General features: G+C 41.6%; 1 protein-coding gene across 4 annotated transcripts; it reads left to right on the top strand.

Moving 5' to 3' along the window:
* Positions 1-4,593: 4,593 nt before the first annotated feature.
* Positions 4,594-19,413, top strand: SLC38A2 (solute carrier family 38 member 2). Of its 4 annotated transcripts, none has more exons than XM_060657860.3 (16): positions 4,594-4,617; positions 6,831-7,028; positions 7,339-7,420; positions 7,568-7,683; positions 10,569-10,642; positions 10,729-10,821; positions 10,951-11,032; positions 12,430-12,512; positions 12,909-12,967; positions 13,080-13,247; positions 13,654-13,733; positions 13,848-13,948; positions 14,531-14,655; positions 15,001-15,145; positions 15,266-15,363; positions 16,415-19,413. In XM_060657860.3, exons 2-16 carry the CDS (start codon positions 6,913-6,915, stop codon positions 16,511-16,513), a joined length of 1,521 nt encoding a protein of 506 aa, XP_060513843.1. In that variant the 5' UTR covers positions 4,594-4,617; positions 6,831-6,912; the 3' UTR covers positions 16,514-19,413. The 4 variants fall into 4 exon arrangements, with proteins under 4 accessions (XP_060513843.1, XP_060513845.1, XP_060513844.1 ...); XM_060657862.3 differs by lacking the exon at positions 4,594-4,617 and adding an exon at positions 5,354-5,705 and having other exon boundaries at positions 6,912-7,028; XM_060657861.3 differs by lacking the exon at positions 4,594-4,617 and adding an exon at positions 5,354-5,705.
* Positions 19,414-26,358: the final 6,945 nt, after the last annotated feature.

The following is a 26,358-nucleotide window of genomic DNA, read 5'->3' as shown; positions in this document are numbered from 1 at the left end:
AGGCCATCAGATAACTACAGACCTAGCTGTCAGCTGACTGACAGCAACCTCATAGGAGACTTCAAGCCAAAACACAAAATTGAAACATGCCTAAAGTCACCAGGGTGCTCACAATTAATAGTATTGCTTTGGGCTTGAGAGCTGTCTTACAAAGATAAAATAAATACAACATTTCATTTATTGAGCCCCTACTAAAAACAGAATGCCAAGAATAAAATACACCAAATGATAAGAAAAGGAAAAAAAGGGGTAAAGAGTCAAGTGAGGAATTTGTTGAGGAACTTGGGAAAGGCAAATGCTAAGAAATATGTAAGTCATTGGAATAAAGGGAGGGCTGTGGCTGGGGAAGGGTATTTCCTCACAATGCTAATATCAGGACCAGAATTTTGAATAATACTATCCAGACAAGAATGTCAGCCTCTGTACATTGCCAAAGGTCATATTAATTAGGTGAAATGAAGCCATTAGAAAGCAAGTCTTGGGATCAGTTCTCACACTGTCTTACAGAAGACTGGGTTCAAGAAAAACCTGCCCTTTTCCACCATCAAGCTATTGCAACAGATGTTTATTCAGTTTCTTATTTGCTAGGCACTGAGTTAAATATATGAATTCACTAATTCACAGAACTCCTTCTGTATATCAGGTGCTGTTCCAGGCACTAAAGATTCAGTGATTAGCAAAACAAAGGACTTTTCCTCTTGGAGTTATTTCTCCAAGGGGTCTGGCAGAGAGGCAGGAAGGGGGAGATCATAAGCAAATAAACAAATGATCAAATAATATGTTTTCATACCATGAAAAAAATGCAATCAAAAATAACATAGGACAGTGGTGAAATGGAGATTTCATGCAAGGGGCAACTTTTGCTAGGGAATGGTCAAGGAAGTTTTTTCTTTCTTTGTTTTTTGAGGAAGTAACATTTCAACTGAGACCTAAGTGATGAGAAGACCACCACACAGATCCAGGCAAGGAGATTTCTAGGCAGAAGAAAGAGCAAGTGCAGAGCCCTGAAAAAGGAATAACTTAGAGTGTTTTAGGGACAGAAATAAAATCAATGTGGCTAGTATGTGGGGAAAAGAAAAAGTGGTAGGAGGTAAGGTTGAGGAAGTAGGCAAGGGCACAACCAGGCAATGCCATGGTGAATGAGAAATATGGAATTTTATTCTGGTTGCGAAAAGCAGTCACTGGAGGACCTTAAGTAAGGGAAATAATTTATCCCTTTAAGCAAGGGATTTTATTTATATTCTGAGATCTTCCCGACTGCTGGAGGGGGGGGGGGGGGGGAGAGAATGAACTGTGAGCACCAAGAATGGAAGCCCAGAGATGAGTTAGACTGTGGCTTTTGCAATGATTCAGGAGAGAGGTAACTAGGACCAGAGCAGTGGAGATAGTAAGAAGTGGCAGGATTCTGAATTTATTTGGAGGCAGAGCCCTCAAGATTTTCTGATGGATTGGCTATTTGAGGAAAAGAACGGCTCACGATGACTCCCTGGTCTGGGGCCTAAGGCCCCATGAGGAAGTCATGCATGGTGGTGTTACTCTTCTAAATCATAAAAATGGGAGAGGAACAGTTTTGCTAGGGAAATCAAGAGTTCTGCTTGGGCCAGTAATGGATGAGAGAGATGCCCTATAGATACACTAGATAATATGTTTCCTCCTGGTCCTAGAAAACCTCACAAACTCTTTACTCCTCCATTTATTCATTCGACAAAGTATTGTCAGGCACTGTTCTGGGTGCTGGCACTAACAGTGATCAAAGCAGACTGTTAACCTTAAAAATAAAACTGCCAGTTATTTTACCAGCAAAAATGGGTTTATTTGGGAATGGCAGAGAATTACAATCCAGGACACGCAAGCCAAGGCAAAACCATAGGCAAGTCCAACAAACAAAAGAGAGGAACCTTATTTTATGGAGAAGAAGGAGGAAGTTGGGAGGGGTTGTTTTGAACAAAAGTCCATTGGAGAGAAGCAAGAGTTCAAGTGATGACAGTTTCTCATCGGCTGAGTTACAGGGGTGGTTAACCTCGTATAGAAGATGCAATGTACTTCTTCTCATGTTGGGGCCTGTAAATGATGATTCTTTCCTGTTGAGAATTCTTCTGTTTGGTCTGTAATTGACAATTCTTCTCCGTAATTGTCACTGAGTGGTACCAGCACCCCCTACCAACCTCCCCTTCTAGCATCCCCAATCCATATAGTAAAGTTTTCGTTTATTACTTTTCACAAGATTAAATTCCAGCCTTCAGGAGCTTCCATTCTAGTGAGGGAGCTAAACACATAAATAGGTAAATAAACAAATATAATTCAGTTAGTGATTATAGAGAAAAAAACTTATTTAATTCATCCATCTACTCAGAAAGGACCTTCTCTTTACAAGCGACTAGGCTGGGTATGATTAGCCAGATTCTACCCTGAAAAGACACTAACATAAACTCTGGTACATAGACATCACAAAAAGAAGTCCCACAAAATATACTTCTAAAGCACGAAGTTCAAAGTACAATGCAATCAATTTCAAATGATAGCATCAAATAAAGAAAAATTAATGAAAGCTGTGGTATTCAAGCTGAACCTCAAAGGAAAGATAGAGTTTGGGCATATGGTAGTGGCAGGGAGCTGCCTACCACAAGGAATACTAAGGGTAGAGGCTATAAATATAGGCCACGGCCAGATGAAAGAAAGCCACGAAAGCCCACCTGAGAATGAAACTCCATAGTTGGAAACGCTAGGGTAGAAAGAAGTAAATATCTCAGCCCACTTGAGGCAAAGTACAATGCTGGATAAATAGAATTTTGAGGAACATCTTAAAAGTCAGTTGTTTAACAACTGGTTGGGAAAGTTAACTCCTTATGCCCTCAGGAAACAACCCCCCCCCCCCCCCCCCGTGTTTTGTCAGGTGATAATGGTCAAATAATTCTACAGAAGAAAACTACCTATCCTCACTAGAAAGTTCTAACACCCTACCTTGACAATGCATTTCTGAAAATCCACAGCTGGGGCGCCTGGGCGGTTCAGTAGGTTGAGCATCCGACTCTTGATTTTGGCTCAGATCATGATTCTAAGGTTGTGGGATGGAGCCCCTTGTAGGGCTCTGAGCTGAGTGTGGAGCCTGCTTAAGATTCTCTCTCTCTTTCTCTCTCTCTCTCTCTCTCTTCCTCTGCCCCCCCCATAAAATAAAAAATGAAAATTAAAAAAAGAAAATCTAAAGTTGACAACCGATATTTGTGATTATTTTTCTGTCTTAGGTTTGCTTTTAGTAATGCATGGTGCCCCATGCATTTTAGCTGAAAGCATAACAGCAAAAACCTAAGCACGTCAGGCCTCCATTGGAAGTCACTTGACTTAGCAGATAGACCTCAGATCGGCCTTTGAAAAACAAGATGTTTTTCAATAAAACAATAAAAGAACAGATGTTTCAGTACCTCCCCCTCTTTTTCTCTTTTTCGTCATTTACTGTTCAGGTTCTTATACAGAAGTCAGAACAAGACTACAGCCCTCCCCCCCAGCATATGCACTCACATACACACACACACACACACACACACACACACACACACCCTGAATTTTGCAGGTTCGCCTAAGTGTGAGTGGCAGTACAAACCACCAAAAAGTCCAAAGGACAAGAGATCCAGCTGTGAGGGTGCACCTTGCCAACCATAACCACAGACCCTGAGGGCTTCCTTAGCACATCTGACTGGGCAAAGGGACTCACCTGGATGAAAAAGTGGTTTCAAACCTTTTGATTTTTATCAGTTGAAACCTGATATAAAGAAACTTGCAGGGAGTCCTCTCTAACCCACCACTAAGATTGCTCTCCTGACAAGAAGAGTTGATTGGTGTTATTAGGGAAAGAATGTGGAAGAAAGGTAAGTTTTTTCAGTCCTGATTGTGTGTCAGATGCCAAACCTGCCTTGGGGAAGTTCACCATCTCCCCGGGGAGAGCAGACTACAAACAAACTCCAACAATTTTGAGTACAAGACAGCACAGGTTTAAAAAGTCCAGCACCACATGGTTTAGAAAAGAGTTCCTGCAGAAAGAGGGGGTAGCCTGCGGCTCCGTGACTAAGCCTTGGGTGATGGTGAGGGCAAGTTGGGCACTAAAGCAAGAAAGCATATTGTTTCTGTGAGACTGGTCTGACCACCAGAAGGGGTGGAGAACATAGGAGTGCAAAGGGGAAATCGGGTCCTCCCTTGTCAATCACGAACACTGGTGCAGGCCCAGGGCATCCGCAGCCTCACGTGCCACGGAAATAGACAGCTGTACAGATTTCCTCAGGAAAACATTGAAAGCAAAAATTGTGATCACACCCAACTCTTTCCTCTATGCCCTGCCCAATCTCTCCCACGTCCCCAAAAGGAAGACAGCAGTAGGTCAAACTCGTTTGTTTATTCATTCATTCAACAAGCATTTCTCCTAAGGGGCCTTTGTTTCCAGCAAGGGATGAACTCTTGCCTTTCGGCAGCACAGAGTATTCCGCAGCGAAGGGGCCCCCTAGTTGCCTGGCTCAGCAAGACCACATCACCACTGGAAGGGAAGGACGGCTCGGTCGGGAGAAAGTCTCCCAGACTAGCACTCCAGTGGAGGCAGCGCCTTTGTAAATACGAGGGAAGAAAGGCGAGGTGAGAAGTGCTCTCAAATTGGGTCTGGGGGTGGTGGAATGAGCGAAATCTGTCTGCGAAAGGAAAACTGGGAACTCCTACACCTTCTCAGAAGAGCGGCTCCCCCCACCCCGGAGGCCCATCTGGGATCCCCTTTCAAAGGGTCTCTGGCTTGCTGGTCGGCATGTAGTTTTTCCCCTCCTAGGGTTTTCCACGTTCATACAAAAAGGATAGACCGACATGGAGCTGGCCCCACCAGGCTAGTTTTGAAGAGTGAAAGCAGGTCTAGACGGAGAAGAAAGAACGAGAACAGAAATCGACCATGGAGACAACGTTGCTGCGTTAGTCCAAGTTTGCGAGAGAAAAACCCCAAGTAAATCACAAAATAACAGGCAGGAGAGAGTTGGGTGGGCGGGATGTGTCCCCAAAAAGCCTGGAGGAGAAAGCAAAGACTGCTGGTAACTCGGACGGAAGGGAAATGAAGCAGAAGGCTCCTTAAAGACAACCGCATGTGTTGGGCACATATCGAGGTTGACATGAACAGGCCAAGATGAGCATGGGGGGTCTTTCCGGGCTGACTAGGAGACCGGAGAGAGTGGGGTTTGGCTCTCGGGAGGGCTGGGGGCGCCAGCGGGCGGAGCTACGGCCCCAAATGGGCCGCGGGTAGAGGGGTGGGACGGGGCGGGGCCTGCGGGCCCGGGCGGGCCGGGGGAGGAGCCCAGGTGGTGTTGATATACAAAGAGACAGCACCCCGGCGGCTGCGGCCCCGCCCCCTAACGCGTCCTCCTGGGCGGCCGCTATAACCCGCTGCTCCGCGGGCAGCTTCAGAGCCGCGCGACGCCGCCGTCCTGGAGCACTTTACCTACAGCACCGCTGGCAGCCGAACCACGCGTTCCCGTACACTCGAGCCTTTCCCTTGAGACGGCGGACGCCGGACGATTGGGGCGGCAATTTGCCATTTCCTTTTTTTTTCTAAAATTATTTTCCCTGCCTATTGTTGGGGTTTTTTTTTGGTTTTGTTTTTGTTTTGCGATTTTTGTTTAGCTGAGAAAACCCCACTGAAGGCGTTTTCGTGACGTCTCCGGGATACGAGAGCCGAGACCACCGAGGTAACGCGCGCGGGGGCGTCTGTGCAAAGGGCGCGGGCCCAAGCGGGAGTGGGGGAGGGGCGTCCGGGAGGGGCCGCGGGTGGAAGGCAGCTGCGGGGGTCGTTTCCTCCCAGGACTGGCGTTTGTGGTCGGCGGGGCCCGTCTTCGACCCCGGCCCGTAAGGGGGTCGCCGCCCTCCTCCGGACGGGGGAGGGGCGCGGCGCGGGGGCCGCGTGCCCGCCGGGAGGGGAGCCGCATCCTCCCGTTAGGGGGAGGGGAACCAGCCCGGCCCGCGGCCCCGCTGCGGCAAGTCTTGTGACTGATTTGCATTAATAAAAAAATTAAATCGAGGGGTCCTGGAATTTGGGAGCAGCAGAGGTGGGTTCGGGCTTCTGGTATACAGAAGCCACGGTTGGGGAAGACGGGCCAGGAACATTTGATAATCGGCGATCGATATTGCATCAGTTTCCTTTCCGGGCATAGGAGGGGCCAGCCGGGCGAAGCGCTAGCGAGCCAAATGCCTGTAGACGAGTGTGCTCGAGGGCACGGGCGTGCGCGTGTAAACAAACCCTCGCCGCCTCTGCTTGCTGGGGAACGGGTGTTCTCCCCTTCTCGAGAGAGGACTCTTGTCAGCCCTTTATGCCCTCTTCGAGTCCGCTATGTGCCGCAGAGGCATTTCCCCGTGTGGGGACCCTGGGCACGAAAGGACGGATTACGCGCACTGCTGTTGCAAATCCTAGAAACGGGGAGCTGTGCGCCTGGGGTGCGCGCACACCTAACCAATGCCCGGCGTGCCTGTGCACGACCAGAGAGGCTGGAGGAAAAGCAAAACAGCCCCCTTGCACCCCACTCCTCACACTTGGGATAATGGAGAGGGTGCAGTACCAAAATCCGTTGGAGAGGGTCCGGAGGGCACGGGCCTCTGCGGGCACATCGCCGCGGTGGGACCATCTTTGTTCTTCGCGGCTTCGCTGTCTGTACTTTTCCGCCCCTTGGCGCGCCCCCGCCCCTCTCGCTCGGCTGGTACTTTTCCACTCGCCTGGCCGGGGATGAATCAGCCGCGCTGCGCCTCCCCGCGGCGTCACGTGACCACGGCGGGCGGGCGGGCGCTGCAGTCCTGACGCGCCGCCTCTACCTTCTTCGCAGGCAGCCGCGCGGGCCGGTGCACCGCCAAGGACAAAAGGAGCCCAGTGTTGATCGCTGTACCCTATTTCCTCCCGGTGCCAGCATGAAGAAAGCCGAAATGGGAAGGTTCAATATTTCCCCGGATGAGGACAGCAGCAGCTACAGTTCCAACAGCGACTTCAACTACGCCTACCCCACCAAGCAAGCTGCTCTGAAAAGGTAGGAGAAGTTGTGTGCTTTTTTTCTTAAAACGGCTTGGGGGGGGGGGGGGGGCGGGTCCGGGGTTCTTTACCCCCGACTCTGCTTCTGTTGCTTTAATTTACTGTAGCATTTGGAGAGTGTGTAATCTCTGAAAGAGTATCCGATTGTCGCAGTGACAGTATTTCGTGTGAAAGTCGACTCCTACTTAATTCTTAGGCGTTTTAGTAAAGGTGTGTGACAGCACTAAAGGGCAGTCTGTGTTCAAGCATTCCGTTGTATATTTCAAAAACAGTTCAGGTTTACCCTTTTTTTTTTTTTAACCTCACAGCCATTATGCAGATGTAGATCCTGAAAACCAGAACTTCTTACTTGAATCGAATTTGGGAAAGAAGAAGTATGAAACAGACTTTGTAAGTTGAAAATAATAATTTGTGTGTCTGTGGCTTTATGGAGTAAAAGAATAGTTTTACGTTTAGATTTCAATCTAACTTGCCCAAAGCTGGTTTTCTCCATTTAATTATTGTTATATGTTTGGTTATCGTTTTCCCTCTATGTAGCATCCAGGTACTACTTCATTTGGAATGTCAGTATTTAATCTGAGCAATGCGATTGTGGGCAGTGGAATCCTTGGGCTTTCTTATGCCATGGCTAATACTGGAATTGCTCTTTTTATGTAAGTATGTGTAAGTAGTGAGTCTGCCATGCAGGGCAGTTAATATAACGATAAAACATACTTTTGGCTCCAGAGATGGAATTTACAGTTGAAGTAGTTGACTTAAAAATCATTTGTGTGAAATTTAAAATGAAAAATCCAAAAACCTCTTTATTCTGATGTGTAACTGCATGATACCAAGAAAGCCAATTAGGAAGAAGTAGGACAACACTTTAATAATTAAACCAACAGTCTTTAAATCAATTGGAATAGTTAAAAGTTGTAACGGGTTGGATTGTGAAGAAGAACTATTGATAAATCCAAGGTGGTTAGAAATTTTGTTCTGGCAAAATGGAAAGCAAAAATACTAATAAGCATGGTACTTCCAAATTGGTTTATAAATGAGTTTCCCCAAGAACCTTTGCACAAGGAAAACAGACTTTTTAAAATATATAGGGTGTGGTGGTATTTGCTTAACCTGGAACATGTTTGTTCTAAGAAAAGTGAGTCATAATTTTCTGGACACTGAAAGAACCCATATGTGGTGTGGTTTGGTTTTTTTTTTTTTTTTTTTCCCTTTTTAATATTTATTTCTTTCAGGTCTGTGTGGTTGCTACATGCCATAGCAAAGAAATAAATATTTTAATAAGTACTTGCTTTTAAATGTTTTCTTTTTTTTTTTCCCTAGTTGCCCAATTAAAATTACTTATTCCAGTGCTTTCTAGCATCAATGCCTAGACTAGAATTTTGGGGCTATAGAAGACAGTGGTTGTTAACTGATGTGGGGTCACTAATCCTTGGAAAATAAGACAAGTGTGGACATTATGTCCAGAAAAGAAGAAGTACAAAAGTACATGTAAATTTGACCATACATTTTCAGTGATGTCTGTATCATAGCTGTTAAGTACCTATGGGCTCCTGGCTAAGGCAAGTTCTGTGGAAGATAGTGTGATTTATTGTGCAGATGAGGAAACTATACCTTACAGGGAGTATGGAATTGTCCCTTTTGTGACAGATGTGTTTTAGTTAGCTGACAGGTGCCATCTACTCAAGTTATTTTCTCCAGCAGAATAGCATGTTCATGAAAGGAAAAGCAGACCTTTGCAAAGTTCTGCTTCGTGGTGAAATTCCACACTGAAGTTAAGCCTGGCTTTGAGCACTGGAAGCTAGGATTCCAGCAGCTTGCTTCTTTAGCATGAAGCTTTTGAGAATTCTTACTAAGGGGAAGGACCAGGAATTTACATCGAAAGGACCCTAGAGTTTCAAAGTTTTTACTGGGGAGCTTAAACGGCGTCATTGTTAAATATTTGAAGTCCTTCCTGGCTCTTATAAAAACTAGAGACAGTCTTTAAAGGCTGCTGGTATGGTTATATGTTATAATTACACAAGACAAAATGGCACCTGTTTCATAAGTGAAAACAAAATTCTGATGTTACCCTTGCACTTTTGAAATTACCTATACTTTGGTAAAGTCTCTGTGTTTGATTAACCTTTTTAATAAATGGTTAAATAACATCAGGAGTGATGAAGTGAGTGTTTAATCCCATCAGTATCTTACAAGGTATATTTAGAGGATATAGAGGTATGCAGGTAAATGGGCCAAAAGCCACGTGGCTGCTATAGTCTGGTTAAACAACTCTAGCTCCGCTTATTAGGCAGACTCAGTCTTGAAATTGAAAGTGACCTCAAAGGTTATGAAGTCCATTCATCCCTCATTGTAATTTCAGTGTAAGAAAGAAGGGCTGAATTTGTCAACATACTTTGAACATTGCTTTTGATTAAACCAACAACTTTGTACAGTTAGAAGTAAAAGTAAGGCTGATGGTGTCATTTTTCCACCTCAGACTAGACCCCATGAAACTTGTGGCATGAGAATGGCAGTTTTAATGCAACCACCTAGGTTTTAACTAATAGACATCCAGTTCTTTGCCAGACCTGATATGGTACCATATTCATTGTTCGTGTACAGAATCAAAAAAAGGGGCTCTCTTGTTTGCAGAGTTTTCTGTGCTTTCTCTGGTTTTGACTTTTTTTGTTGTTGTCCTTTTTAATAAAAAGAAATCCATACTTTTCTTGGCTTGCCCAGGAGGGGAGGAAAGTAAAGCTGCAATGAGAAAGAACTTGTGCCCTTAAAACTAAGTGACATTAGGGAACCTTTAGTTCCTCCCTATTTTTTAACTTTTTTTCTGTTCCACCAGATGGAGGGGAGGAGATAGCCCAGTCAACTGATAGCCTGCTTGTTCTAGCACAGGCATTGTTTAAATTTGTCATATTACTGGGCCTGTATTTACACCATGGTGGGCAATATGGTATATTGTCACAGTGGTTACTTCTCTGACTTGTGCCCAGTTTGTAAAGCTGTGCCTGACTATCTCTTTTCCCTTTATAGTCCCATTCCTCCTCTTATTTATGTAGTCCAAGTGGTCTCAAGATCTTTCCTGAACCTGTCTCGGTTGCATTTCACAAGTGCCTTGTGGGCTGGGTTTACTGGCAGATAATTACCACCATTTTATAGATAAAAGGAACTATTAAAATGCAGAGAAGTGGCAAGGATACAGTTAAATATTACAGTGCCAGAATCAAAGTTCAAGTCTCATGAGTCCACCACCTTAAAGTTGAGCTTTCCTGGGTCTCCCGACACCTTTGAGTCAGTAGGTAAACCCCTGCTTTAACCAGTATTGTAGAACTAACACCTGAGACACAGTGCAAGTTTTTAGTACCAGGTAAGAAAAGATGACACTCTAGCCAGGAGAGTAAACACCAGTCCTTGGAGGCTTTCTGTCTAGCGCAAGAACTATTAGGACACGTTACGTTCCATATTTAATGTGTAGCTACAAGCAAAAGAATGGTCTTTAAATACAGCTGTGCTTATTGATAACCCTGTGCCTTTTCCTTCTCTTCATCAGAATTCTCTTGACATTTGTGTCCATATTTTCCCTGTATTCTGTTCATCTCCTTTTGAAAACTGCCAATGAAGGAGGTATGGTAGCATTCTTGAGATTTCTAAAACAATTTATGCCTGTCACGATTTTCTCCCTTCATGCTTCTGTGTTCTTCATATTACAGGGTCTTTACTATACGAACAGTTGGGACATAAAGCATTTGGATTAGTTGGAAAGCTTGCGGCCTCTGGATCAATTACAATGCAGAACATTGGAGGTAAGGATTTTTAAAAGGTGATTTGGGTAGACTTTTTGCTCTTTGTGTAGCACAGAGTGGTGACACGTTACTTTCGGTGTCACATGCCACATTTTGCACTTGTAATGGTATAATTTTGTTTTCCTCCAGCTATGTCAAGCTACCTCTTCATAGTGAAATATGAGTTACCTTTGGTGATCCAGGCATTAATGAACATTGAAGATACAACTGGGTAGGTGCTAAGTAAGGTTACTCATAAGAAAAATTATAGTCTAAAATGGTTAGATACATTTTATCAAAGTTGGATACAAAATAATTACCAATAATTTTTCCGTAAGTGTTCCTGTTGAAATTGAGCAAGAAGTCCCCCATCAACTGAGCCGAACTCTTAAGAAAGAGGGCAGATTGAAGCTAGTGCTGTAACTCTGAATAACTTCTGTAACCTGTGTGTGAAAACAGGTTTTCTAGAACTTCACTTTTTTATATTCATTGAGAGATTGTAGCTGAATAACACATACTCCAACCTAAGGTTGAAGCTTTGAGTAATGTTAAAGACCAGTCCTGTCTGATTTTTTGTAAATTTGAAATTCTTAAAGCTTAAATCTGTTCAAAATGTATAATACCAGAAAATGTATGACCACACTGTGGAAACCTTATCCTTGTAGCAAAGTTATTCCTCCCAGTGGAGGAACAGGTTTTTATCTAAAGTAAACATGGGGAAGGATCATTCACTTGCCCGCCTGCAGCTCATTATCTCAAAGTAGAGCAATGTGGTTATCTCTTTGGCTTGAGAAATTTAATAAGCCACCTTAAACACTAGTTTTCTGTGGGGTCTTTGTTGCCGAAGTAAGTGGAGTAGAATTCACAGGGCATTTAGAATTTGGAAACGGCTATTTAAAAGAGGGTATGGTTGATTACCTAGAAAGGAAGAGACCTCGTTAGAACTCTTAGGACACATGGGTAATCTTTTCTCTAAGTTCAGAAGGGGCCTTTTGACTGTTTTTGGAGTCAAGGTGGGTCAAGGTGTCACAACATACTTTTGACAACCTGGAATAAATCCTGGTTTGGGGAATTGGGTTTTGTTGTCTTTTCTTTGCCTGTGTATTTTACCTAAGTATGAAAAAGTCTCCTTGTTGACGTGTTGAATAAGTACTTGTGCTAATGGATGTCTGAAAGAAACTTGTTTTAAATTTTCTTGTCTCTAGCATTAAAAATTGCAGGCTCTAAAGCTATCTGTTACAGAGTTGGTGTACAATTCTTCTAAAAATGCTTCAAGATAAGATTACTGGCCTAACAATGCTGCTTTGTTCCTTACATTAGTATCAAGCCTTTAAGAAGCATTTTATGTTATGAATCAGCTGGCAGCCTTCCCAGAGCAGACAGTGGGACAAAAGTTATACTGTTCACACCCCATTTCTAACCTGAGTGAATATTCAGCTAGCCCAGAGTTAGACATTTATTCCTGCCTATGCTCTGTCTGTGAATAAGCGGCACTTTTTCCAAACTTGTCTTTTTTGTGTGTTTATTTTTATAGTATTTCTATAAAATGAGTCCCAGGAGAAGATGTGTCTAACGTTTTGGGGATTTTCGTGATTGGTTTTGACCTTGTTTCTCTTTTCTTTAATTCAGACTGTGGTATCTGAACGGTGACTATTTGGTTTTGCTGGTGTCGCTGGTGCTCATTCTTCCTCTGTCACTGCTGAGAAACTTAGGTGAGCAAACTCCTCTCGAAAGAATTGAAATGAGCCTCTCACCAGCTAGTTGGCTTGCCCTTAATAGAAACGGAAAGCCAAAAGGTCCCCAACACATAACTTTGGAAGCGGGAGAATATACCCCTGTGTAGGCCTTTCAAAATCCTGTGGCCAGGGGCTAGAATGTCTTGTTGACATTTGATAATATCTCTGCTTCATAAATAATCATACAAAATGGAAGTTTCCACTCTTTCAGTTATTTATTTTTACATAATTCTATACCTGGGTATATAAGAATTAGAAATTTCGTATTGTGTTTATACTAAAGTCTTCTAGGCAGCATTGAGTTATTTAGTTGAGAAAATATATTTGCCTGCAATCTGCTGAATTAAAGTTTAATTTCTGCCCCTCTTACAGGATATTTGGGATATACCAGTGGCCTTTCCTTACTGTGCATGATGTTCTTTCTGATTGTGGTAGGTATAATTTTTCTGTAACACTAGAGATTCTCTTATGAGCCCAGTCACACTATTCAGTTTAACAAATGCAAAATTATTCAATTTAACAAATGCAAAATAATGTTTTCAGGTGATTTGCAAGAAATTCCAGATCCCTTGTCCTGTGGAAGTTGCCTTGATAATTAATGAAACTGTAAACAGCACCTTAACACAGCCAACAGCTTTTGCACCTGAGATGGTATTTAATGTGACTGATGACGATACTTGCAAACCACGTTATTTTATCTTCAACTCCCAGGTAACTGAATATAGTCTTTATTTCCTTAAAGTAAGATTTTAGGGAAGAAGAGAGGGAAACTCTCCACCAGAAATTAATTCCCAAGGAAAAGGGAGGAGAGTTAATAGCTACTCTTCGACCATGAGTAGCTAGTTATTGAATTATTGAGGACTGAGAAGAAAGCCGTAGGTTTGTATCTTAATATAGATGGAGAAATGAACTAATCCTATGATGTTAATAATTGGCACATTTAGAAGTTAGGATGTTGGTCACACTTAGTGAACAGATTAGAAGGGAATCTAATTATGCAAGGGAGACTTTGAGGTTCTGATCCTAAAATTCATTAATACAAAATAGAATCTGCAAAACTGTGGTAACACAACGTGTTCCATAAGGATTTTAAGTAAATTTTTACTTTTTTTTGCAGACTGTCTACGCTGTGCCAATTTTGACCTTTTCATTTGTCTGTCATCCTGCTATTCTTCCCATTTATGAAGAGCTGAAAGGGTGAGTGCTTTACTTATTTTTATATACATTCGTTGGGAAAGTTAGAAAAGTATTAGATTACTGCGATAACTACTGCTAAAATACAGATTTGTATTTTTCTCTGAACTTACACAGCCGCAGCCGTAGAAGAATGATGGATGTGTCCAAGATTTCATTTTTCGCTATGTTTCTCATGTACCTGCTTGCTGCCCTCTTTGGATACCTGACATTTTATGGTAAATAATGTCTGGATTTCAGAAAAAGACACTTTGTGAAGTAAAATCGATACGTTCTTGTGTATAATCTATCACTTGTATTCTGTCTATTTTGGTATATTTCATATCTGTGATGAGAACCTGAATTTGGAGCTTTAGACTATAGGAATATAGTGTATTTAATCTGTGACTTCTCAAGTCCAGGTTCATCTCATTAGTCATGTGATGGCATTTGTATGTGATGCGCTTGCACCTAAATTCATCCTCCCCACCTCCTCTTCCAATCACCTTTCTGTTACACAACACAAACTGTAAGCCAGACCATGGGATTTAGCTATTTAGCTCCTGTTGTTTTTGATGGGGGTCATGTGGCTAAATCTGCTTGGTATTTAGGAAAATTTCCCTTCAATGTTATTTTAATTGCATTAACCCTAATTCCAAATTAATCTTATTAGCCTCTTAGTTTATAGTCGTTTTGTGAGTAGCTAATAACTGGTGCAAATTTGCTGTAAGTTAGATTTGTTAGATTTTCTACCTGATCTCTAGAGGAAATGGCACACTTGAAGCTTTTTTTTTTTTCTTTTTTTTTGTCTTTCCCCATAGAACATGTGGAGTCAGAATTGCTTCATACCTACTCTACTATCATAGGAACTGATATCCTCCTTCTCATCGTTCGGCTGGCTGTGCTAGTGGCTGTCACTCTGACAGTACCAGTAGTGATTTTCCCGGTAAGTAATCCCCTCCCTGCTCTGCTTTCATTCAGTAGGAATGCGTTTTTAAACATGTGGAGATTTGTGAGCAACACCAAGTTGATGGTCGTTTTCGAGGGATTTTTTTTTTTTAATACTTCGTAGATTTTCCAAACATCCTGGGGCATTTTTTCCATAATTGAAGATCTAAAATGATCTTCCAGCATCCAGATGTTAAGGAAACAGCAGCAGAGGAAGGGACACAATTTAACAATTTAGAAAGCTGCTTTTTTAGATACATTTCCCATTATTTGGGATTTTTTTTTTTTTCTCCCATTAATTCAAAGCTGGAATTGCAATTTCTGTATGCGTTTTCTTTTGCAGATCCGGAGTTCCATAACTCACTTGTTGTGTGCAGCAAAAGATTTCAGTTGGTGGCGTCATAGTCTCATTACAGTGTCTATCTTGGCGTTTACCAATTTGCTTGTTATCTTTGTCCCAACTATTAGAGACATCTTTGGTTTCATTGGTAAGTTTGAGCAAGTGTCAGAAGTTTTTTCACATATCAGGGATTTTAAAGTTTAAAAAATGAATGACAAGCAACTCACTATTTGTCAAGACAATTTGTCAAGAAAATTTTCTTTTACAGGTGCATCTGCAGCTGCTATGTTGATTTTTATTCTTCCATCTGCCTTTTATATCAAGCTAGTGAAGAAAGAACCTATGAAATCCGTACAGAAGATTGGGGTGAGTGAGATATCCTGACTACCAGAAACTGTAATCTTCTAACCAGAATTTCCTCACCTGGTTTTAATTTTAGTCTCTTAGCTGTTTGTTGTGGTTATACTTCTGAGTTTCTAGCAAATAGTTCTATAATGGTATATTCTGCATACAGGTGGAAGGTTGGGGGACGGGCGGTGAAAGACCATTTTGCTTCTAATACAAACCTAAGTTCATTGCAAGAAAGCTGTTGAGATATTTTAGAGAGAGGAATAGAGATAAAGAGTGGAGATACTGACTCAGCTTTCAGTAGTAGTTTAACTGGTGTTTGCTGGAGTGCCCCTTGTTACAGACACTCAAATAGGCCTTAAAGGAGAGAACAGAACTAACCATCTTCAAAGCAAAGCTGTGGGGAGCTGTCACAACACTTCAAAGTGCCATAATGTACTTTAAAGTGGAATAACAACTAATTTTACAAAGAATATGATATGTTAACTGGTGGTGGGGCTATTTAGGGAGAAGACTGCTTTTTAGTCGTTACTCTGCTACAATTCGAGTCTGATTAAAGAACTAGAATTGCTTATAAAAAAAAACTGCCATCTTGTTTTACTCAAAATATATAGTGGCAATAATTGAAGGGGGTAGAATTAGGAGTAAAGTTACTCCTGTCTCTTTGGAAAACTTCTGGCTCTGATGCAGGCTGCATTTTAGGATGACTTCGGTTTGATTCTGTGATTGAAGTTTTTGCTTTAAAAAATGCAAAAAACCCAAAACAAAAAATCAGTCCCATTCTATTACATGAAGGAGTTTATTAAGCAAAGAACATTTATTTACCTTTTCATTTGAGACAAAGGAATGAAAAAGCAAAACTTGGAAGATTTCAAAAGTAGACTTATTTTGTACTGCAGGTAACCCCCTGATACCTTAACAACAGTTTAAATATCTTTAGCAAGTTAGCAAGGTATGTGAAATGCTGTCAGCGTAATTTTAGTAATTACAAGACTTTTTAAAAGTAAGAAGGAATGTTGAGTGGATATATTTCTTTGCTTGCTGATCAATTTCTCTTTGCTCATTGCAGGCTGTGTTCTTCCTATTAAGTGGCATAGTGGTGATGACCGGAAGCATGGCCTTGATTGTTTTGGATTGGGTGCACAATGCCCATGGAGGTGGCCATTAACTGGCACCACTGAAACTCCCATAGTCCACTTGATGCCAGTGTTGAGTCAACTCAACTCACTATGAAATTTCACCTAATGTTTTCAGTTTCACTTCCTTTTGAAGTGCAGATTCCTCGCTGGTTCTTCTGAGTGCAGAATAAGTGAACTTTTTTTTTTTCTTTTTAAAGAAATTATTCTGTATACTAGAAATGGATATTAACAACAAAACCACGAGTCTCGGGTTAATGGAAGTGACAATTTTATTCCATTCCAGAGAATGGACGAACTCTTAACTTTTATCAAGCCACATGTTTGGCTGTGTCATTGTTTAACTTGGATATTTTATGATTTTACTTGAATGTGCCTAATGGAACCATTCGATGTGAGAAACAGTTCTTATTAATTTACAGCAAAGTATTGAAATAACCATTGAGGAAAACACTATTATGTTTTTGTACCAAAAATATTTAAAGACCTCAGAAGCACTATTTTACTTTTAAAAAAATTGCTTTTTTTTTAAACCTTCTCCAAAAACAACTGTCAACAAATTCCATTAAGAAAAACTCATTGGTATTTAAAAACAAATGTTAGTATTATGAAATGATTTGCCTTTTTGTAGGCATAATAAGCCAAATACTTTTTTTACCCAAAATTTTTAGAGAAAATGATGTAATGAAAAATTGTACCATGAATAGGAGCATAGTTTTTTCCATTCAGACTTCACCATTAAAGAATAATTGAATATTGTTATACCAAATCAGGTGAACTTGTTCATCACTTTTCTTCTGTGGCCCCAAATAATTTGCTTCATTCAGACTGAGATATTTATGGCTTCAGTCTGTTAGAATGGAAGATACAATGCAAATATTTCTGTGGAAAGTAAAATAACTAATTTTGAGGTACCAAATAGTGCAATTGGGTAAAACAGGGTTTATTCAGTTGCATCTGTCTCCAGAGTTGTATTGACAGCTCTGGGTTTTTTGGGCCAGCCCTTTTTTGACATTGCTTCCAGCAGTGGAAAATGAGCATTTGATGGCTACAGGCCAAAACTATTCTATCCAGAGAGTGCAACTTTTCAAAATGCTCATCTGCTCCTGGAAGTGTGAATTACTTGATAATGTATGGCTTAGTTGTGTTCATGTTTTGTCTACAGTAGAGGTCTAATTTCACAGGTTACACCGATATTTGGTATAAGTTCTCTTTGTATAGGCCACTGGGTTTCTCATGCAGTAATTTTTTAAAAACTCATTTGCACTGGATTGTCATCTCATTCTTGTACAACACAGAATTGTTTACATCCAACAAGTGGTTAGCTAGGGAAACCAGTGCAACCTGAGTGTAAGGAGTTGGTCCAACTGCATGTGCACCCTGCCATTTCAATGCCAGTTAGAAGTGAAAAAAATTACTTGGCTTTAAGAGCACATTTATTGTACGTTATGGTGTATGGTGAATATATTAAATAATGTGGTACTTTGCTCATCAGGCATAATGTCTAAAATCCAGTATATACATAATTCCATTAGTGGTTGAGGGAAGCAAATAATGGAATCATTAATTGGTCATCTGGCTCTTAAGGTTTTCTCTTGAACTAAGCATTTCTAGTTGTAGGCAAGGGCCAGAAATGTGGCAGACATGGTTTTTGTTACACATTCTTGTATTATATGTGAGTAAATTGCAGACAGGATGTGTCTGTAAAGACCCTTGTGGATGGAACTGGAAGACGTCTTGTAGTGCTACATTGGGTGAAACCAATGGTCCATTTTTGTTTCTACAAAAATTGAGTAATTGGGGACCATCTAGAAAGGCAGTGAGAAGATGGATTCTACAGCACTGCTTTCATTTAATTGGGCTTTGGCACTCCCTTCAAATCCAGAACCTCACCTCTAGTTCAGACCAAGAATTGGCACTTCTACTTGAGTTCCTGGAAGGATTGCCGACTTTGTATCTGAGACCTGCCAGGGAATATACCAAGTAGAGTTGTTTTCTACAGTTTACATCCTTTCAATGTGGGAGAAACTACCATGGCAACCAGAAAGGAATGGAAAAAAGAATTTTCTTCTCACAGCGAATTGATGTGGGGAGGCTCCTTCAATCCTCTTTGGCTGTTTGAGGTTCAAAATGAACTGCCTAGAGTAAATTGCATTGCATGATATTCTTGGAGCTATCTTGTCTGCCTTGAGGTTCCTAAACAGTGAATTCCCATTAATGAGCAGTCTTCAGTATTAAAACCACTGTCTTGTCACCTCATTTTGCATTACTGTCTTCCGTGGATGTTTCAGTTATAACTGTAATGTTATTTATAGAACAGCATTAATCCATTAAAGCTAACCTATTTTTCAATATTTATGATAATCTGTACATACATTGTCTGTCCATATGTATTTGTAATATATAATGTATATAATGTCAGGTTTGGGTCTGGGTTCAAGTGTATATATTCCTGTAAGTTTCTTAACTGCATTTTGATGAATTCACATTATGTATCTATAAGAATTGTCCCCAAAGTACCTGTACAGAGATTTCAATATAAACAAATTGACAAATTATGTAAACACTAAAACCTTAAAGTATTCTTTAAGTTGTATTTGCAATAAACAGACTGGATGAACATCACATTTTTTCATGAAAACTTGGTGCAAATTCAGATCTCTTATTTAAATTTTAAATAAGGTCTAATTTTCAAAATGCAGTAGTTTCAAAATGTGATCTAGTGTAATGAAATCAAATGTGATCTAGTGTAATGAAAGATCTTTGAGAACCTGGGTGTGTTAGCTTTATGTATATAGTGTAAATACCCCCACTGTACTGTTAGAGGCCAACACTTCCACTAGGACTTGTTGGCAAAGAGTGCTACACCGTTTCAATGAAACAATGTATGTTTGTTTTAACTGAACTAAAATAAATACATGCTTAATCCTGAGTAGTCCTGTTTTCTTTGAGGTGATGGGATAAACAGTCTGATGTATTTTACATCAGGACCTACTGAGGTGTCCATATAATGGTAAGGAGTATGATGAAGAGAATGGTCAGAAAGAAGTTTTCAAGTTCCTAAAAGTGTGAAGAGGGAAGGAAAAACCTGCTGAAAGGCCTCCCAAGGACCCAGAGTTGGGCCTGCTGTGGGTAGGCCAGTAGTGCATCAGGATCACCTGGGAGCTTTTTATGAGTGCAGCTACACAGTCTGATTCCATAGGTCTGGAGGGCAGCCCACAGGTCACCCCCACCCCCACCCCAGAAACCTACCCCAGCTGATGCTGAGGCACAGATAAAACTAAGGAGTGCTGAAATAGGCCTAGGAAGAAGTCCCGTGGAGTTCAGCTTAGGTGAGGTCCCAGGAAAGCATCAGCACTGTGGCTGCAGACGAATCTGCAGACAGGCTGAAGTTTATCTGAGTGACACTAAATGGGAGAGGGGTTGCTAAGATACGGTAGTTCAGGTATGGCCTACTGATAGCCTTCAAAGCTTAGAGCATGTGCAGTGAAATATCCAAGGCCAAAACAAAAGAAGATACAGCACCAGGTGTGCTTGGGGGTGGTTGCAAAGGCCACAATTTTTCCGCAAGTGCAATGGTTAAGTGGGAGGGCATTATTTGTGGTTAGAAAGTAGAGCAGAATATGCAATGCCTCCGAATTAACAAAAGGCTTAGAGGTGTCAGTTACTCATCTGAGTGTTCATTGCACACCTACTGCATACAAATAACATGCCCTTGGGAAAGATGATGAGGTTGTGTGTCACACTCCAGTTTTAACAGAATCCAGACACTTTGAATGAGCCATTCCAAAAAGAAAAGGGATACCGAAATGAAGCAGAATACCAATTTAATTAATCGGAAACTAGGAATATATTTGGTGGGTAGGTCCACTCAAGAGATGAAAATACAGTTCTATAACCAGGTAGTTAGCTATTCCCAAAAGATCTCTCCAGTAAACCTGAGGAATATTCTAGGAACACTTCTAACTAAAGAACAAGAGTAGTCTGTCCTGACTTGGAAATACTCTTTCCTGGACAATTGGCTTAGTTACGTTTCTGGTAACAGTAAAGAAAATCCATTTAAATTAGGTTAAGCAAAAATGATGGCAAAGGAAGAGGACTCAGAAGGAGATCAGGTACCTCAGAGAATTAAAAGAAAAACAGGCTTCCCAAAGGTCAAACACGAGATTTGTTCCAGAGACCTCAGTGACAGAAACATGTGAGACTTCACTACAGAACTCTGCAGTTAGATTGTGAACAATTTCCTCAGCCAACTTCTCTAGATAAACATTGGCTAATACTGGGTCCTGATCTCTACTATAGCCAGGTTGGCAGGGTGACACAGGACAAACAGGGCTACCAAGACCCAGCCCCGTGGTTGGGAGAACAGTTCCCTGAGGAGGAGGAGGAGGAGGAGGAGGAGGAGGAGGAGGAGGAGGAGTGAAATGGTCATGGGCTGGAAATAGGGTCACCAACTGTCACAGCTTTAGCACTAGAAGTACTGCATTCTAGGAAACCCCTCAGTCCATTCAAACTGGGATGGTTGGTCACCCTAGCTAGCAAGGCATGCAGGAAAGTGATAAAACGGCTTTGCAGTACTGATAATCTCATTTTCTCTAATTTCCTTTTTCTAGCCTCCCAGGGAGAACACCAGTCTTCTTTTACAACTCTGCCCCAAATCAATGGATTATATCTTCCTCAAATTACTTTTTTTTTCTGATTTCCCTCCCCCCATGAGTCGTAAGTTTCATAAGAGCAGACACCTGTCTTTTCATTAATATATCCCCAACATTCACAACAATCTAGCACATCACACATAAGTTGAGAAAAGGCTCCAAGTTTTAAGCAAAAATTTACTAAATGCTTGTAAAATAAATACAGCAAGTACCATGAAATTAAACACTCTGACTTAAAAGATAATAGTTTCTTCATCTTCAACCAATAGCCTATGACAGGAAGGCTTCTTGCCTAGCCTGTGATCTGCCTCCAGGTGGCAGAAGCCATCTTTAACCTCTACTACATACATGTGATTTTGCGATGGTGAAATCTATTTCGAATCCTAGTCAGACTTGGTTGTGTTCCACATATTGTGAGGGAAAAGTTCACACAGCAAGTCTGGTTGGTTACTACTTATGTCTTCAAGGGAACCATGAATGTCTCTTGGCCAACTCCTGGGAATGTGGACCTCAGAAAGTTTTTTATGCTAGTGACTAATGGTATTGTTACATATACCTAAAGCAATGGACCATGCTATCCTGGCTTTTCAGGTTGCTCTACCCAGACACCAAGATTAATGACGTGCACCTGGTTTCATTGTTGAGATCCTGAGTTTTGGCTGCCAAGACTGGTTGCCAAGCAGAATATGCCTACGTAACCAGTCCCCCATAAAAGCCTTAGACCTTGAGACTCATTTTGGCTTCCCTGAGCAGAGACATTCCACACGCGTCCCTGTAGTTCACTGCTAGAAAAAAAGCACTCATTCCTGTGTGGCCTCAGACAAGGAAGTTCTTAGGACCCTGTGCCGGACCTCTCTGGATTCCAATGTTACGTATCATTTTCCTCTTCCTTTTGCTCTGTACCCTTTGCTGTAATAAATCTCAGTAGCGAATATTACCGGCTATTGAGTCTTGGGAGTCCTTCTGGTGAGTCACCAGATGAAACACGTATGGTGTCTGTTTCTTCTCTACACCATCAGTTTACAAACCTCAGTATCTCTTGCCTTCTCCATGAAGAATCTACTCACAATGAAAGCCTCAAAGCATCACTGAGCAAGTTTGACTAAATATTGTTTGGAATGTGGGTGTTCAGAGGATTAGACAGTAAAGGAGATTTTTTACATTACATGTCCTACTGTGTGCCACTTCATAAAATACCATTTGACACATTTTTTCTCCCAAGTCCCTTTGGCTGTGCTGTGCACAAGAGATTCTCTGTCTGGCCTTCCTCCCACAACACACACACAGCCTGTCCTTGATGCCCATAAGCAATTCAACTCTGTCTTTGAGCAATTCAACTCTGTCTTCAAACCTGCTTATCCTTCTCAAACGAACAAAAGTTTTGAAGTCATTAAGACTCACTTTCCTGAGACGGCATTTTACTGGACTCATCTTAGCAGTCTTCCTAACCACTTACTTTCCCTGAAAGGAGTTCTGGTAAGTTCAACTTCCTTATATGATTATATTAAAAATATCTGATGTAGGGGCACCTGGGTGACTCAGTTAGTAAAGCATCCGACTCTTGATTTCAGCTCAGGTCATGATTTCACAGTTTGTGAGATGGAGCCCCACATAGGGCTCTGTGCTGACAGCATGGAGCCTGCTTGGGATTCTCTCTCCCTCTCCTTCTGCCCCTCCCTGGGTCAAGCTCCCGCCCACACACACTCTCTCTCTCTCTCTCTCTCTCTCTCTCTCTCTCTCTCTCTCTCTCAAAATAAATAATACACATTAAAAAAATATATCTGATGTAAGGTCCAATCTATCAATGAGATAAAAGCAGAGCTGTGTGGGTTGAAATGGTGAGGGGTGAGGTCTAGAGCCTAACGGCTCTGGCTCCCAAACCCTTTATACCTGCTTCATCTCTCCACCATGGCCCACAAGGTGCTACTTTAATCTAAATCCCCATGAACATACTTTGAAAACATGAGTCTAAGTTCTTTCGGAAGAACAAGACCCCAAGATACCAAGAACCTGCTGGCCTGAAGTTCAACTACTGAGTCACCATTTTCTAATAGTCTCTTTCTCCCCTATTGACAAGATGGTGGCCCAGGCATCCCGTCTACAACCCAATCATCTTTACCTCGGAACAGCCCACTAGTCTCATGATTGACACTGGGTCACACAGAGGCCAAGTCTCCTTGATATGTATATATTGCTGAGGAAACACTCATGTCCTTCCAGGTATCTCTAATGTGGGACAGGTAAAGAAATCAAAGTAGAAAACAGACATAGATGTTCAACAATCCATTTCCTGTCCCCTAGTCAACAATGATGCCATTGCCAAGAATTGCCTTCAGTTCGCTGACAGAAGGTGTGGTCTTTTCAGAAAGGTAGGGAGAGAAATCTTTGAAAAAAACAAAAACAAAACTGAACTCTGGTTTGATCTAGTTCTAGAGGTCTTTAGTTTTAAATGGACAAGTGAACACAAACAAATCCTGTGAATCATCTGTTTCTAAGGGGTTTGGGACATTACTTCTAGGTCCTCAAAGTAGAGCTTTAAGCTTCTAAAGCTATATACATTGTTACTAAAAATGTGGCAAAATCACACGTCAATATAATTTTTTAAAGAGAGGCATCTGGTCAACAGGCAGTAAAAGGAACCAGATATATTGAAGAGGCCTATTTTAAGGATGTAATTCCAGTACGCAACTGTTTATTTTTCTTGAGGGGAAAAGCATCCCATAAGTTTTGGTAAATGATGAATTTTCTTTCAGTGTCTCCAATTTACTGCAGCCTATCATGGAATCGTGCTGTTTTCCAAGCCAAAAATAAGCTATATTTCTTTTTATTTCCTTTCATTTTCTTTGTATTTCTCCTTTAAAGTGACTGAAAATCTCAAGAGATATGAAACTCAGGGTTCACAACCTTTTTGCTCCAGAGAGAGGGATTGTATTTTTAAACTGATCCCTAAATAGAAAGATCCAAAGAAGGAAATATGTGGAATATGAAAATCTCTTCTCAAAATGCATGAGAGCCTCATAAATTTGAAAACATTTTTCTCTCATAAACTGTTCCAAAAAGAAATGTTTAGTACTTACCGCCTGTACTAAAGGCAATGAAGCAAGAGAAAGTCCTTCTTGCTTGTGAGAGAGAACCTAGTGAATTGCATTTTAAACAAGCACCCTTTCTTCTTAACACACACACACACACACACACACACACACACACACTACACTACACTACACTTAAAGGTCTGGGGGTAGTTGTGCAAAGACAGGTTCAAGTTCTGGTTTGCCATTGCTAGCTGTGTGATCTCGAGAAAGATCTCCTTAAACTGCCAATGGCCCAGTTGCCTCACTTTGTAATAAAATCTAACGTAATTCACATCATTTAGTACTTACCACCTGCCAGGTGCCATGCTGAGATAATCACGACAATCCCCTAAGGGAGGGGCTTTTTTTTTCAATCCAAATTTTACCCGAAGAAGAAAAGTGAGGCTTACAGATCCAGTCTCAACCTTAAGAGGTTATGTAACTTGCCCAGAAAGTGAGGGAGTTGAGACTCAAGCCTCAGTCCTGATGTGCCATTAATTAATTTGCTCCCAAAGTAAGGATGAATATTATATGTCCATTTTTAGGGTTGTTTTGGAGATGGAGTGAAATAACCCAGAAAGTGCCTTTCACTGTGTATATCACACAACGGAAAACTGTAAACATTGAGAATGAATAAACTACAGTTCGTTTTAGTAATACCTTGAATGAAAAATGCAAAGCCTCAGAATATCACATACTTGCAGCATTATGTTCTTTTCATAAGTTTCAAAACAACAACTAAACAGTATCTAGACCAGCCCTACCTATGTGCTGGATACAGCGATTAGAGAGAGAGTGATATACGCAACATTCAAGACAGTGGTTGTTTCAGGAGGGTTCTGGAAAGGGCAGGGTGGGGCAAGTATGCAGAGAGATGGATGCTGTGCTCAGCGCTCTAGTTCTTTGGTGTTAGGGGTGGGGGGTGGGAAAACTGACAGACAACAGGTGGCCAACTTGAACCAATGGTGAATGTGACTGATTAAGTCAATTATGTGTTTCTGAGGCTCACAACAAGGTGACTTTTACATGTCTGAACTACATGAAATTGTCAATTTTTTCTCAATTTTCACCTTCACAACTGGAAATTTCAAAATTAGTTTTGAACTAATAAGATCTAATCAATAAATATTGGGGTTTTTTTCTATTTATCCCTTCTTGAGCTTGCTTAATATGATGAGGTGCTTACACAGACTATAGCACCCTGAACTCATGTGCCCCTCAGCCGAGGCTCCAAGGAAGACAGGTGTCTCCATCCCACTACCAATTTTTGGCCTCTGTGTCCCAAGGGCTCTGTCAAAGTGATAAGTTCATTTGGGATGCTGAATAATCATTGAATTAATGGTCACTCAAAATCTCAATGCAGTTCAACGGGAGAAGAAAAAGATTACACTGTGTGGGGAGTAAGTAGAGGGGACTGGGCACAGAGAAGTGAATCAGAACAGATCTCAGGCCCCGAATGGTTGGTTCCTGGTCATCCCGCCTCTCATAACAAGGGGATGTGCCTTGCTGCTTTGACATTTCCTCTGTAATGTTGAAGGCTCTTCAGGGTCCCTGAGATCCCAGTTTTGGAATCCATGCCCCATGCTGGCACCGCTTTCTTGCCTTCTGACTCAGCCTGGCTCCTGGGACTCCATCTTTGACTTCTGCAGCCATTCTCTGACAGCAGCTTCCTTAGACTGTCAGGCTTGGCTGTCAGTCCCTATTTCTGACATCTGTGCTACATCTCTTGAGTGACAGGGCCCTGCCTGTAACTCTTGGCTTATAAGCCTTCTCGGATGGTTTCAAGCCACTGGCATCTCTGGAATCCACCCTGGGATTCCAGCCTTGCCTGTCGCCATCCAATCCATTCCCCACATTGCATTCAGACTGATTTTTCCACAGAACAAATGTGATCATGTCAGTTCTCTTTTTTATTTTTTTTAATGTCTATTTATTTATTTTGACGTGAGGAGGGGCACAGAGTGAGAGAGTGAGAGAGAGAGAGAGAGAGAGAGAGAGAGAGAGAGAATGAATGAATCCCGGGCAGGCTGTGAACTATCAGCACAGAGTCCAACTCGGGGCTTGATCACACAAACCATGAGCTCATGACCTGACACAAAATCAAGAGACAGACACTCAACCAACTGAGCTGCCCAGGCGCCTCTGTCAGTT

Source organism: Panthera onca, chromosome B4 (assembly GCF_046562875.1).
Source record: "Panthera onca isolate mPanOnc1 chromosome B4, mPanOnc1 haplotype 2, whole genome shotgun sequence".
Lineage (NCBI taxonomy): Eukaryota > Metazoa > Chordata > Mammalia > Carnivora > Felidae > Panthera > Panthera onca.
The sequence above is the reverse complement of the archived record's forward strand: the minus strand, read 5'-3'. Positions and strand labels throughout refer to the sequence as shown.

What these genes read in the sequence shown, in the direction of transcription:
- SLC38A2 (XM_060657860.3), top strand. Translation starts at nt 6,913, where the DNA reads ATGAAGAAAGCCGAAATGGGAAGGTTCAATATTTCCCCGGATGAGGAC. An exon ending in TACAATGCAGAACATTGGAG is followed by an intron (nt 10,822 to 10,950) that starts GTAAGGATTTTT and finishes GTTTTCCTCCAG; the next exon opens with CTATGTCAAGCTACCTCTTC. An exon ending in TACCAGTAGTGATTTTCCCG is followed by an intron (nt 14,656 to 15,000) that starts GTAAGTAATCCC and finishes TTTCTTTTGCAG; the next exon opens with ATCCGGAGTTCCATAACTCA.